Source organism: Pagrus pagrus (assembly GCF_965226575.1).
Source record: "Pagrus pagrus genome assembly, chromosome: 24".
Lineage (NCBI taxonomy): Eukaryota > Metazoa > Chordata > Actinopteri > Spariformes > Sparidae > Pagrus > Pagrus pagrus.
The window spans coordinates 19,221,055-19,236,582 of NC_140206.1; the positions used below are offsets into that span (position 1 = coordinate 19,221,055).

Sequence of the window (15,528 nt, forward strand, 5' to 3'; positions counted from 1 at the left end):
ACGGTCATTCCAGTTTGACATGGATGGATTCTTTAATCCTCTTTCAAACCAGAAGCCTCTTGGATGAGAGGTGAAACGTCTTCAAGAAACTGAAATACGTCCAGTTGTCTACGATACAGCAGTTAGAATAACAATTTTCTTTATTTAATCATAGCCTCAAGTCATCTGTGTGTGTGCACATCTGGTGCAGGTATGTCCAGCACAACTCACCAGGCTCACAAGACACAGAGCAAAGTGTAAAAACTAGGCAGTGCTGATAAAACATGAAATAAGATTGTTTTTTCTGTATTGCCTGTTTCTCTCTTTCAGTGTCTTCAGAAACACATTTTAGTGAACTGTTAAGCTCAAATTCGAGATCTTTTGTGACCAAATCATCATTTTTTTTTTTATAATTAGTAGTGTTATGCAGTTGTGTTATTTCATAGTCTCATTAATTTCCTATTCTTATTCTGATCTAGAACATAAGGCACAATTTGATACAACAAGAATTAAAGCAACACTAGGTAGTTTTTCGACCTTAAAATAATATTTCTAAACTCAGTTAAGTGGCAGAATAACGGCTAATAGGATGAACGGTGATGCCTCTGCAGCCTGAGGGGGGTCGTGCCGGCAGAAACCTCACTGTGTAACTTCTCAGAGCGGGTAGCGACATACCTGACGTAAAGAAGTCTAGTGAGACCTGCTTTACGACATGTTTATTCGTCAGTGGATTTAGCCAGCAGCTACTTGGATTTTTTGTAAACCAATGCCATGGCCAAGCCAGCTAAAAAAGCCAAGAAGTTATTGTCTGAGGAGGCGAAGAAAAGAAAAAGAGAAAGTGATATAATATGAGCCGGACACAGATAAATATTGGACCAGCTTACACTCGTGGTGCGAGCTGAAAGAACTGATGGCGACCTAGCCTTAATGCTACTGGATTTGTAAGTCATATATTACATATATACATATTTATTATCTTACCGACTTTTACTTTGAGTTGACTTGTTGTTATGTGGTGTTCATTGGGGCTCTATTTGTCCAGTTTATAACCGTAATAAAGCCGGGAGATAAGCTAATGCTGTCCGTTTCGATAGCTTGTACGTTTTCATGTAGTGACTGTAAACGATGACTAACTTACTAAAACACTATGAACGTCTTGTCTTGTAAAGTTGCAGATTCCTTAGTTCATGCAGATAATCAACATAATTGTTGAACAGTGTGGTCGGGAGGTAACGTCAGGCTATTGTTGTTATCGGTAACGTTAGCATGCTACTTAGCTACTGTTGTCATACCGAGTTGGTTGTAGTTATTGCACCAAACACAACGTCAGCTTGTACGTTTTCATGTAGTGACTGTAAACGATGACTAACTTACTAAAACACTATGAACGTCTTGTCTTGAAAAGTTGCAGATTCCTTAGTTCATGCAGATAATCAACGTAATAGTTGAACAGTGTGATCGGGAGGTAACGTTAGCATGCTACTTAGCTACTGTTGTACCGAGTTGGTTGTAGTTATTACACCAAACACAACGTCAGCTTGCACGTTTTCATGTAGTGACTGTAAACGATGACTAACTTACTAAAACACTATGAACGTCTTGTCTTGAAAAGTTGCGGATTCCTTAGTTCATGCAGATAATCAACGTAATTGTTGAACAGTGTGATCGGGAGGTAACGTTAGCATGCTACTTACTGTTGTCATGCCGAGTTGGTTGTAGTTATTACGCCGAACATGTCAACTTGCGATTGTATTCAGTAACTCCCGAAAACGTAGTTATATTTTCAGACGTTACTAAACACATTCACGCCCAAGCGTCGTGTTTTGGAAGTAACTTAGTCGGTGCAATCACTATAACCAACTCGGTATGAGAATAATTCTAGCATGCTAATGTGCTGTGCAGCCGATATGCTAACAAACTACCAGCTATCTCTGAATCTAGCTTGTTGTTGGCACTTGATTGAGGTTTTTTCAGACGATTTCGTGATTCGCCGGCTCCGTCAACAAATTCACGTGTATTCATTTCCCCAGGGATGCTCATACAGCGACAGTATTTACGACTCTAGTAACAGATAATTGCGCTTGTCAACCAGCCGGGGGTAGTAATGAGTCCAAACTACCCACTTTGTACCTCAAGAGGTGATAGTCTGATAGCCCCTGTAGTCTCAGCTGGGAGATATACGCCGATCAGGCATAACATTATGACCACCTGCCTAATATTGTGAAGGTTCCCCTTGTGCAGCCAAAACAACTCTGACCCGTCAAGACATGGACTCAAGACCTCTGAGGGTGTCCAGTGGTGTCTGGCACCAGGGCGTTTTATAGTGGATCCTCTGGGTCCTGTATGTTGAGGGTGGGGCCTCCATGGATCAGACCTGCTCCGGCACGTCTTACAGATGCTCGATCAGATTGGGATGTGGGGAATTTGGAGGCCAGGTCAACACCTTGGGCCCTTGTTGTGTTCCTCGAGCTGTTCCTGAGCAGTGTTTGCAGTGTGTCAGGGCACATTGTCCTGCTGGGGGGCCACTGCCATCGGGTAGTATTGTTGTGATGAGGGGGTGTACTTGGTCCACAACAGTGTTTGGATGGGTGGTGCTTGTCAAGTGGCATTCACATGAATGCCAGCACCCAAGGTTTCCCAGCAGAACATCGCATTGTGATGAGATGATCAATGTTATTAACGTCACCTGTCAGTGGTTTTAATGTTGTGTCTGATCGGTGTAGATAAGCCTTTAAATATAAGATCAGTCTACTCTCCGGTATTGTCAATTTAAGAAGTATTTGGTGTATTCTGAATGTCCTAAAACAGGCTTTTCAAGTTAGATGCCGTGCATGTCTTAGTGTGTTCTTGAAGTTACAGTTTTGAGGGTATTTAGTAGAGCTGCAAAGATTAATCGATTAAGAGTGGTCTATTAAATTAATAGGCAACTATTCTTATAAACGTTTAATCTGATGAAAAAAATGTACATTTCCCTAATTCCAGCTTCTTAAATGTGAATAATTTCTGTACAAGAAAAATGTGAAGTCAAGTCAGATCTGGGCCAAATAAGCTGCTTCATAGGTGGATCCAAATCGGATCTGGGTCGGATCAGCTGCTTTATGAGTGGATACAGGTAGGGTCTGGGCCAGATCCGGTCTGGATCCGTGATCCTTATCTGTCCCGCACCGTCCCGTCATGCAAGTTTCTCGCCCTGCCGACAAGAAACAATCTGCTTATTGTGATTAACATCACATTTCTCTAACTTTTGTTTTTGTTTTCTGTCCCCACAAGCTGCAAGCTGTGTCTCTATAGCTTCCTCCTGCTCTTTCTCCTCCTTCTCCTCCTCCTCTCTTTTCATTCAGGCTCCCTTCTGATGGACCACGGGCCCCCGGGACCATCTACCTTTCCTGGCTCCTGCTGCCCCGCTGGATCATTGCTCTCCTCTGTTTTACTATCTCCTTATATCTGTATTTCTGTCAAATTTGATGCCTCTTCACTCTGATCTCTCTGTTTTACTGCTAATTATCTTGTGTGGATTGCCCTCTTCCAGGTCACCACGGTGGACAGGAGGTTGTGTGGCTCGGGCACCACTTGGCGATGCCTCGGTTTGCTCAGTCGTCTCCTGGATCCACATATTTTACATATATTATAATTTGTATCAGATATTCTGTCAATGCAACTTGTAAACTGTGATTTTGTTGTTCTTTTCTGTACATGCAACATCTATTGCATGTCTGTCCGTCCTGGGAGAGGGATCCCTCCTCCGTGGCTCTTCCTGAGGTTTCCTCCAGGTTTTCCTCACTCGAATCAAGGGTCTAAGGACAGAGGATGTCTTTCACAGTACAGATTGTAAAGCCCATTGAGGCAATGTGATTGTGATTTTGGGCTATATAAATAAAATTTATTTGATTTGATTTGAAAGCAACCAATGAGCATTTGAGAACAATCACAGGTACCAGATCCAGTACCAGGGTCATCCACTGCACCTCCTAATGTGGACTCGACCTACTGCAATCGGGAGCTTGGTCCTTCTTGAGGAGTCTGACGACCATAACACTATAGCAGTAATTCAATAGGTGATGGCAGTGAGTCCCTTCTGTTGAGCTTTCCAGTCTGTTGTGGTCAAACCTTTCCTCTGAACAGACACAACAAGGAACGAAGCTTTTGCAGAAACAAAGCACAGTCTTCAGTCAGGAAGAGGGAGGCCTGGGACGTACTACACTGGTGGAACATGCACCAGTGTAGCAACGTTACCGCAGACTCCCGCCATTACAGTATGAACAAGTCAAAGCCCATATTCAGGAGCTGTTGGAAAGAGGTATTGCACGTCCAAGCTGTAGCCTATACTTCTCCCCACTTGTGGTAGTTTTTTAAAAAACTGGAGAGATCAGGTTGTGTGTTGACTACTGTTTGCTCAATGCCAAACAAGGAAGGATGCTTATCACCTCCCCCGAATTGAGGAGTCTTTGGATGCTCTCACAGGTGCTCTGTGGTTTTCTACATTGGACCTCGCAAGTGTGTCCTGTGGCAAAGAAGGACAAAGCAAAGACTGCCATTTGTACACCTTTTGGACTCTTTGAGTTGAACCGTATGCCGTTTAGGCTATGTAATGCCCCCAGCACCGTTCAAAGGTTGATGGAGTGGATCTTCTGAGATCAGAGCTCCTTACTGTTGTACCTAGACGCTATTGTCATTTTTCATCATCCTTTGACCAGCATCTCCAACGTCTGGATCTGGTTCTGACCAGCCTCAAAGAACACAATCTGAAATTGAAGCTACAGAAATGTCACTTCTTTCAATCTGAAGTCAAATACCTGGGCCATGTGATTTCTGCATCCGTCATTGCTACTGATCTTTCCAAGATCAGCAGTGGCCAGATGGGCACAACCTACTACATGCACAGAGCTCCGATAATTTCTGGGATTTGCTTCCTACATTTATTGCCATTTTGTGGAGGGTTTTGCAAAGTATGCTGCTCCACTCCACCAGATGGTGGCTGAAATTATAGGCACCAAGAAGAAATGCAATAACCTTGGGAAAGATGTCAAAGTGACCACTGGAGCGATGAGTATGAAAATGCATTCCAAACACTCAAAAGGCTGATTTCACCAAACCCTTTGTCCTCAAAATAGATGCTAGCCATGCTGGACTTGGGGCTGTGTTGTCCCAGGACCCTGAGGGAAAACAACGACCAATTGCTTTTGCAAGCAGGGGCCTCAGACCCACAGAAAGGAACATGTCCAACTACAGTTCCAGAAAGCTGGAATTCCTGGCATTGAAATGGGCAGTGACCAGTGAGCATCTGCTTGGAAATACATTTGTAGTGTTCACAGATAACAACCCCCTATCTGCAGTCAGCTAAACTGGGGGCTGTAGAGCAACAGTGGGCATCAAAGCTGGCAGTCTTTGATTTTGAGATTAAGTACCGATCAGGACCAACAAACCAAAATGCAGATGCCTTGTCACGCCAGCTGCACTCCCAGAACATGTCCTCTGTATTCCCTGGCTTGAAGGTTCCACATGAAGTTCATGAACAGACAAAAGACATGCCTCAAGTTGCCAATGCTGCCACATGCCAAGCTATTGCTGCTTTTCCATCACAGCCCAAAGCTGACTTTGTAATGACTCTAGTAATTGGTGTCAGTACTGGCGAAGTGGAAAGCCACCAACAAAACAAGAAATGGCTTATGCTTGTAAAGGAGTGAAGAAGTTGGTGCATCAGTGGGCCAAAATTAAAACAAAGGGTGGTGTTCTATATCGCCAACTACAGTCAACAGGGGAAGGGCAAGTTCTGTTCCAACTACTGTTGCTCAAGTGCTTGCAGGCAGAGGTCTTCAAAAGTCTCCATGATGATCATGGCCATCGGGGCACCATGAGCCTCGTCAGGCAGAGGTGTTTTTGGCCATTTATGGGAAGTAACATAGAACGAAATTGTCAAGAGTGTAACCGTTGCATGCTGGCCCAGAGCAGTCTGTACATTCAAGGGAAGTCTGCCTGCTTCAAAACCATGAGAAGTTATTGCCATCAATTGCACCATACTTATCTAATGATAAGGCCAGTGATGGACGAGAAAATGTGCTGGTGGTCACGGATGTATAAATGTATAAATACCATACACACCAAACACCAGATCAGTGGGCCAGTATGGTGGCCCAGGTGCTGACAGAAAAGTGGTTCTACACCTATGGCTAGCCCAATCTTATTCACAGCGATCATGGAAAGAGTTTTGAAGGGGATCTTTTGAAATGACTGTGCCACCTGTATTGAATTACAAAAAGCAGAACCACAGCATGCCACCCAGAGAGCAATGGGTAATGTGAAAGATTTAATCTAACATTTCACGACTTGTTGTGCACCCTCCCCCAAGAGAAGAAAAGAAAATGGCCACAATACCTACCTCAGGTGCTCTATGCTTTTAACACCATGGGACACCAATCTACTGGTTATTTGCCATAGAAGCTTATGTTTGGTCAGATGACCCAGCTGCCCATGGATTTTTTTTTTTGGATGTATCTCAGGAAGAACCTATGTCCAGGTCAACACAGGATTGGGTGGATGAACACCAAAATCATCTCAGTTCAGTCTATCTTTGTGTGAAGGAGCAGCTCCAGCAGGCTGCAGAATGGAGAAATAGACACTACCAGCCAACAGCAACTTCCCTTCTCGAAAAGTCACCCCACAGGATGTCCCAAAATTCAGGATGCTTGGGACCCAGTCGTGGTTGTGAATAACCTGGATGACGAAGGAGGAGTCTACGAAATATGCCCCAGAGATGGTGCTGGTCCAGAACAGAATCTTAAAAGGTCAGAGCTCAGAGTGTTGCCAACTGTTACCAAAGCATGCCTATGACACAAAAGCAACCTGACCCTGGCCTTACAGACGACCCACCTCGACAGTCAAATTATAACATGGGTGATGATGACAGTGACTCAGAGGGAGCTGTAGTCACCATCAAGCCCGACCAGTTGAGAGTTCAGGCCCCCTCCCCCACTGTCCCTGAGCCAGGTAGTCAAACCATGAGCACCGGATTAAATAGTCCTGGCACCCCACCATCGACTTTAGATCATCAACAGGAGAGCCTAACCTAGTCAAAGACGGCCCCAAAGAAGTACAGCAAGGCATCACACTAATCCCTTTCACTTTCCAAAGTCAGTAAATCTAACCCTTGCTACCTCAGCTAGAAACTCACAGCTGCCCCACACTGCGAATAACCAAGTAGTTCAAACAGTGTTTATAATGTGGCTGTAATTTGTCACCTTTTAAAATGGGGGCCACTGTAACGGGGATGCCTTTAGGACTCTTAACAAGTTAGGGAAGATTACATCAGGACGACAGTAGCTAACGTTCCCCCTTCTTCATCTGAAGACTATTTAGGGACATGAAAGTTAGTGGGCTCTCTCTCTCTGCTACCGGTCTGCAGGACACAGAAGGGCAGGCACAGTGCGAAGGGACTCCAGGCATTATTTAAACACATTATTATACCATGTCCCCGAAGAGCACATAGTAAGTGTTACTAAATAGGAAATGCGTGCGTTCTCATAGACCCCAGAATACAGTGGAGGAGATTGGTGGTCATATAGGTACACTGTAAAGGCATGCCATAATCTCGGTAGGCAAACGCTCTTATTATACCAAACAGAATCACCTGCGTTAGTTAAAGAATGTACAGTCAAATAATTTTCTTTATTCGGTCATAACCACCAGTCATCTGTGTGTGCACATCTGGTGCAGGTTTTGTGTGGGGATTATGATTGTGAGTCGTGCACCTTGAGATTTATTTTGAGGCTGTACTAGAATCTAACATTAACTATGTGATGTTAAGTGTATGTTTCTTTTCTTCTTCTTCTAGTATTGGTCATCACAGCAATTAAGCACACCGCTGGTCTGGGTGCAATCTAATTAACCTCAAGGTACAGCATATTTGGGTGATAATTTTATGAAATACAGTGTTTGCTAAAATAAGCTTGAAGGTAATTTAATCTGTCTATTTTTTATAGGACTGTCTTCAAGTGCAATAAGTGACTGTCACTGTTTTTTCTCATATTACATGTGTAGTTTGTGTAGTGGGCCTTTTTGGTTTACAACTGTTTTCTTTGTTTTTTGTTTACTTTTTGGTATTCCTTTATGGTGGGCATGTGCACTATTGTTGTCAGGTATTGTGCAATTCTTGAGCAGTAGCTTGATAATTTTGGTGGTATAGGTCCTTTATAAATTTAGGGATCCCTCTTGTTTGCTTATAGTGTAACGGTGGTTAATGTGCCTGATATTCCCTGTTGTGATTCTAAACGTGTACAGTGATATTTTGCCCTATGGAGTAAAATATATTAGTAGCACCTAAATTTCCCCCAGTGTATCTTTGCTATCTATATCAAGTGACTATATTAGTGCCTAGCTAATTGCACAACTCATTGTTTTAATATTGCTATCATGTAGCTTTAGGACCCCCTTTTTACAAATGTTTTTTTTTTTAACCCTCTACAATTCTATGAATAAATTGTTTCTTGTGAGTCCTCAGCCTCTCGTCCTGTTCATTCTGGACGGTACCTGTTTAAGTGTTAAATCAGATTGGGAATTAAAATCTATCGGATCTTTATTATAATATTATAATTTAGGAGTTATTAGTCTTTTAATGTCCCCTTATTCTCCCTGCCAAACTTTTTCCTGCATCTAGCTTCTGTTGTTAGCTTCTGGCATCACAGGTATTCTCTAATTGACCATGTGGACACCACATGTTGTCCATTCAGTGTAGTTCACTGGCTAAACATACCCTATTGTGTATGTTGGATGGGGTCAACATACCCTAAAACCCAATTAAACTCCGAAAAACAAGTCATTTTCTAAAAAAAAAAACAAAAAAAAAAACAACAACAACAAAAAACGGCATTAATATCTCTGGAAAACAGCACATAAATGGCAATATGATAAAACACAGCTGAAATAATATAAAGTGTCATTAAGAAGTTATAATTGTTGGCAAATACTGTACATCTTTCTGCGGCAGTTACAGTGCCTACTTGGAGCTGTGAAGGCCATTGTAGAAGAGAGAGTAGATGAGCTCGGAGCCCATAGTGCTGAACGTTGTGGCCAGAAACCTCATCATAATGGACTCCCAGCGGTGTTTCCCCTTGTGGTGCCTTGTGGTGGCTGGGTGACAAGTTTTACCGGAGACTCTCTTCAGCTGTTTGGCAAGGGAAGCCTGCCAGCAGACTTCTCCAGCAGAGGCAGCTTAGTGGTGGGTCGTGTAGGTGTTAGGAGTGCAGAAAAACAAAAAATACCAAAACGCAACAGAAGCAAAAAGCAGTAAACGCTAAACAGCACAAAAAAAGAGAACCCCACGTTTCCAGTTGATTTTATCCTTGTTGGACTGTGGTGTTGGTTGTTTCACTAATTTCACTCTGTCCTCTCCTTTCTTTATCTGAGGGTTAGGGATAAGACAGACGGTGAAAAGGCCAGAAACTCTCAGAAACTTTACATTTTTAAAAAGTTTTATGTGCAAAAAAAATCATATATATGTCATCCATATGACCCACCAAAATATTTTACATAATCTAGATGTGAAACTGGTAGTGAAAGGGAGACGGAACAATAAATTAATCAATGATTTACTCTTTTGGGGCAATTTATCATGCGAAAACGTATTATCATTATGCAAAACACTATCAGACTATCATTTCTGACACTACTTCTAAATAAATGGAGATTCCACAACAATTCCTTTACTAATTGATATAAATATATCTTTGTAACTAAGTCTCAATACGTATTATTACTGGAAATAATTAACCATACATGATCAGTAGATGGCAGTATTGTAACATGTTAGAAATCCAATATAAAGCTAAAATTAATAACTCAAGGTGGAAAGTGTTAGAACAATGGAATGTTCTACACTTGGTAACTATGGAACTTCGTAATTCATTTGCCATTATGCTCATCACATTCAGTCAAAGGTCTTCAAGGTCAAGGATAGACGAATTAGTTTCAAGTCACTGTTACTACACAGTCTTATCTGCCAGGTTCCCAGAGTTGGGAAAGGGGGTTTCCAGGAGAATCGCCTGTGTGTATGATGGGTCCAGTAAGAGAATGGTAATTAACAATGTAGTGTTAGGGACAAGATTTTTTTTGTAGTTCGGCTGCATACAGATAAACAGTCCATGCAGACAGCAAAAAAGGTGGATCACATTCCCTGAAATGCAGTTGAAATGTTGGTGGTTGGTTGCATGCAAGCTGCTGCTGTGCACTGTAACTGTTGTTATAATGTATTTTCTACTGTGAATATTTTTGTAGCTGAAAATGTCAGAGTAGAAGCTCCTGAAATACTGTCCTCGATTATACTCCCAACTGACTCTGTGTGCAAGAGTTTTGACACGTCACACGTCATGTTATAAATTAATATAGATTTATAATTTGTGAGCTCTGTCCCTGTGGTGTAACTCGTAGCCTAATTTCTTGTTTTGAGTGTGTAGGTCAGGTGCAGTACAGCCCCTCGGCCCTGGCACACGAGTAAATGACAGGACTGTACGTTTGCATTTCATTACATGTGCATTATAGTCATTATTAGCTGTGTGGTCAGCCCTCTGTTACCATAGTGCTAGAAGATGTCAACCGAAACCAGCGTGCAGTGTTATTCTTTCAGCAAGTGTTCATCCCAGTGCTCCTGAGCCTGCCACCAGCGTCTGCTTTTGTTGCAGTCCAATACAGCGGCCTACGAGCTGCAGCCCCGTCGTAATACACACCCACCCTTTCGGCCTCTGTCCCGGTCTTCTGCTGCTCTTCTCAGTGTCACTCATTGCTCTATTACAAATGCAATTTCCAAAAGGCCACAGCCCAAACATAGCAAGTCCTATTGAACAACAGTAAGGTGACATCTTTTTCAAATTTATCTCAATCAACATCAGATTTGGTATACAGCATCATGGGTCAGAGATATACATTTCTATCATAAACGAGTACCATTGGTCAAAACACATGACTTGCTATCAGTCAAAATATTCTCACAAAGGGCAGGGCTTAGAATAAACTAGTCATAACTCAATTACAACTGGTCTAATCATCATAAAACTATAGCAATCTTCAGGCATGACCCATAGGGAACACCGCAAATGCCACAAACGCACGATTTTCAGGTCAGGTGTGCAAGTATAAATCTGTATGTATACATATATATATATGAATGACGTCATTCATAAGGACTGTAGAACCTTGTTACCATCTCAGCAGGAAACCACCTGATGCATGATGCAACATACAGTATGTTATATGTAATAATCTCGAAGGGAGGCGATGTATGGATCAAATCCTTAAATCGAATACAAAGTCAGAAAAGTCGGTGACAATCCATACTAATACAGCCAGTAACATTCACTGATTTCTGTTTTACATACCATGCCTGTGTTTGCATTTCAGTACCTGTCTGAGGATGAAGCTGGTGGAGGTGGTGCTGCCATCAGACCTCTTGAGACGGCTCCTCCTGGAATAAGTCCCTCGATTCACCTGTACGGGAAAGACAAGATCTTAACCAGCAGAAATACTTTCATCTATATGTCTTCAAGCTTTCATCATGACCATCTGTTACATCCGTCTGTTTTATGATTTTATTATGTGAGTAAAACATTCAGTAAAGCCACGACTAATACTCAGTGCAAGGTAACATTTATGCACATCCACTTTAGACATCTGACTGACGTTCTTTTCCACATGGACTTAAATGGTTCTGATGTCAACAGTATTAAAGTCAACTTTATAAGCAGCCAACCGTGAATTCCACAGCACCCAGAAGACTCATGTGACACAACCAAATGTATCTTATACTGTATGTATCTGCATAGACATTTGATCACATTTGCCTTATACTACATACACTAATGTACTTTTTTCTCCTCCTCCTGACTTTCTTTCTTTCTTTTCTTCTTCCAAAAGGTCCAAATATACCAGCAGAGTCGATCCCCAGGGATCTAAATTAATTATCTGCCAGTTATTTGCCCCATTTCTGCTCAAGTCTCCAGAGTTAATGACAATGTCACCGTTAAAAAGTCAGAACCTACTTCCTTGAATTCATAAAACAGGGCCATTAATCTGGGTCACCATCGCTCTTCTGTCTCTCAATTCATGCCAACAGCCAAAAGCAACAAATAGACAAGAAAGGATAATAGTTAGCTAGGTCAATAAATACCCTGCTATTAATATCAGCCTGTAGCCTCCAATGATCAATTAAGCTGAAGAAAAATTAGTTATCAGGTATCTAACTGGGGCTGATCCATTTCCTTCTCTTTATAGAACCTGTGACAAAATATGATAATTAAATGAGGTGTTGACACATGAAACAACATTAACTGCTTGAAATAAAAAATGTAATTATCTGTTATATTTGGTATAAACTGTGAATCACCTAGCAGCATTTTATTACAATAAAATGGGGTGGCTGTGGCTCAGGAGCTAGAGAGTGTGGTACACTAATCAGAAGGTCAGTGGTTCAATCCTCTGATCCTCCGGCTGCATGTCAAAGTACCCTCAAGCATGATATGGAACCGAAAAGCCCTCATTGGTATTTTGCCAAAAATCCTGGTTGGTACATTGCATGGCAGTCTCTGCTGTCAGTGTATGAATGTGTGTGTGAATGGGTGAAAGCGCTTTGAGTGGTCAGTAGGCTGAAAAAAAACCAAGTCCATTTAGGATTTTAAATGTTACATTTTTACAGCTGATTATTGTCACTGAAGCCCACCATGGTGCTGCTTCTGAGGAAGGAGACTGTCACTATTGAACCAACTGTAACAATAATAATAATATCCTATTTAATATAGGAATATACATGGAAGGGGAGACCAGGGCTGGTTTACAGGATTTTAAGAGCCTGATGTATACACAGTTACCAGGAGAGCACTGTAGTTCAGGTAAAATGAAATGTGAGATTATAAATGAAAACATCTTACAAAGATTAATGGGTGTTTTTTTATGTATAGTATTAGGGCTGTTTACGATTAGCAATATAGCCAAGGGTAATTTTTAGGTAAAGGTAAAATCTGTGACAAACAGCATTATAATGAAGGATTGTAGTGCTGCAGAGATGCCCTGGCCAACAAACTTTGTTCACCAGATGTGCGAAAGCCCAGCAAATGTCAGATCATCCTGATGTCATGGAAAAAAATAGCAGATTGGATGACATATTCATGCTTGACATTGAATTTGTCCAAAACAGTTAGGATGTATTTTTCAATTAGAGGAAGCAATTCCCCTCCTCCTGAAATCATTGTGAAAGGACAGAGGGTACAGGTTGTTCAGCACGTTAAATACCTAGGTGTGATTGTGGACAGCAGTCTAACCTTAAAAAAAAAAACATTTCAAAAACCATAAAACATAACCTTTCTCATTTTAGATTCATAAGAAATCAAATGACTACAGATGCAGCAAAGATGTACATGCATGCCATGATATTTTCACATTTCTCATTATACAGTCTGGTCGTTAGTAGTAGTACAAGTACTACATTATTACAGCCTCTTAGTCTTTATAAGCAAATGTTAAAAAATCATGAATAAAAAAAACAACTCTCATCATTATTGCAATATAGTCAGAAAACCACTGAGCATCAGAGTAAAGAGTGCAGTACTTTTAAACATTTAAAAGTATGTCTGAAAACATAAAGGACAACCATGTCTGTAGACATTAACTTAAAAGACAGCGAATAGAGCTAGAACTAGCACTGAATGTGTTCTGTCTGGTTCCTTTTGGTTTTGTCTTATTTGTTTGTTTTTAGTGATTGTATTAACTGTAAGGTTTTTGGTTTACTATAATTGAACCCTATTATCTGTAACCGGTACAGCAGTGGCAGTCTCCGCCCAGGGACCACAAATAGAAAATAGCTTTTAGCTACATCTGATACAATATATGTATTGTGCATTGTTCCTGTTTTTTTCTGTGAAAATGACAATCGTGATGAACAAATGGTTATTCCCACTAATTGTGAATCATACCACAATAACTTTAAAAATAATCACAATGGGATTTTGGATCTTAACATGCAGCCCTATGCATGATAACCTATTAAGTTTATATGGTTCAGTGTTGCATATGCCAGAGATTTCTTTTTAATAATGGAGGTTAGCATAATTATAAGTATCATGTCACTGATTGAATAAATGACTCAGAAGACTGAGTCAGCCTTGTTTTTTAGGTTGAAAATGCACACATGTTAACTTTAGTCTACACATTCCTTCAGTTATGAAATTGCACTACATAAATCCATAAAATATTCACAATCAACCAAATCACCAGAATAATTGTTGTACGTTTACCAGTACATTTCACAGATAAGTAAAGCCTTTAGATTTCCTTATGTTACAGCTTTAGGTTTCTTTGGGTCCAATTTTCAATTATCCTCACAATGCTGTGCTTATGCGCTGGTTAGGTTAAGGCGCAAAACATCATGTTTTGGCTCAAACTATCCGTTTTGATTGCCACAAACGCTGCTGGAGACAGCCTGACTTCTCGTTAAAAATATCCAGTTTTGGTTGCCACAAACACGGCAATGTGGAAACAGGAAGTGTCCTGAGGCCTCCTTAAAAATATCGATTGACTTCATGATTACACATGTTGGAACACCATGCCCTTCATCAGATATATCTAGTGGTTTCACACTTACAAATGTTGTAATGCAGACTTGAACTATGGTCACAAGCGTAATAACCTTCTCCCCTGCAACTCCACCACCATCACCAGTCCATCTCCTGACATGAATTTCAGGTCATAAACATGTAATGTGAACCTGATATGACACATTTTATGGAAATGTCAATATGGTAAGTAGCCAAAAACTTTGCAGAAACGTTCACTGCTCACATTTTATCCTGGTGACCCGGGCAGTCACAATAAAATAATTTCTTGAATTACAGCAAGCTGCTGTTTTAAACATCAAACTGTAATTTTACATATTTATCAATGAGGCAAATGAAGAAATACAACAGGATTGAGGAGTAGTCTTCACATCACAGGATGAACTTCCTCAGCCTTACATTTTAGTAGCCTATTTTTATTCAAATTAAAGCCGTTGATTGAATTAATTAATTTTATTATTTTAATAGCCTACTTAGGCTTACAAAGTTAGGAAAAGTGTTTCTCTGCTTGACAATGCAAATTTTACACCTATTATAAAGTGTCAAAGTGTTCCTCTGTAGGCAAATTGTGTCCATGAAAAATAGATATTTGCAACAGAAGTTGTGAGTGTTTGTGATTGAAACAATGAATGAAACAACTCCAACCCCTGCTAAGAATCCTTGCACGTTGTTACAGTGTTTTTATTTGTTTGGGTTTTTTTTTTTTTACTTTTAGTTTCATTTTTTAAGGAAGTAAAAGAAATGACATACCTGAAATATGGGCGCTTGGATGCCCTCGCCAATCTTGTTCCGTATATAAATGTGTCGGGACATTTCGGCCAGGACATCGGTCCAGAGGGCTGGCTGCTCCGGTCCAGCCCAGCGGAGGGGTGGCGGGTTCCGGGCTGCGTGCTCCAGCTTCACGCCACACAGCAGAACATGAGCGCTGGCTGCTCTCTGGACTGTCCACCTCGAGACTGGT

General features: G+C 41.1%; 1 protein-coding gene across 3 annotated transcripts in view; it reads right to left on the reverse strand.

The window, feature by feature from the left end:
- The window catches only part of LOC311253302 (voltage-dependent L-type calcium channel subunit beta-4-like), a 78,765-nt gene extending 63,237 nt beyond the window's left edge, over positions 1-15,528 (reverse strand). For 2 of the 3 annotated variants that reach the window (XM_084347172.1, XM_084347171.1), the window contains exons 1-2: positions 15,318-15,525; positions 11,368-11,451 (exon numbers count right to left, since the gene is read on the reverse strand). In XM_084347172.1, coding sequence (XP_084203298.1) covers positions 11,368-11,451; positions 15,318-15,380 — 147 coding nt within the window. In that variant the 5' untranslated portion in view covers positions 15,381-15,525. Of the gene's footprint in view, positions 1-11,367; positions 11,452-15,313 lie in introns of all 3 variants that reach the window. The other variant, XM_084347174.1, reaches the window with a different exon arrangement.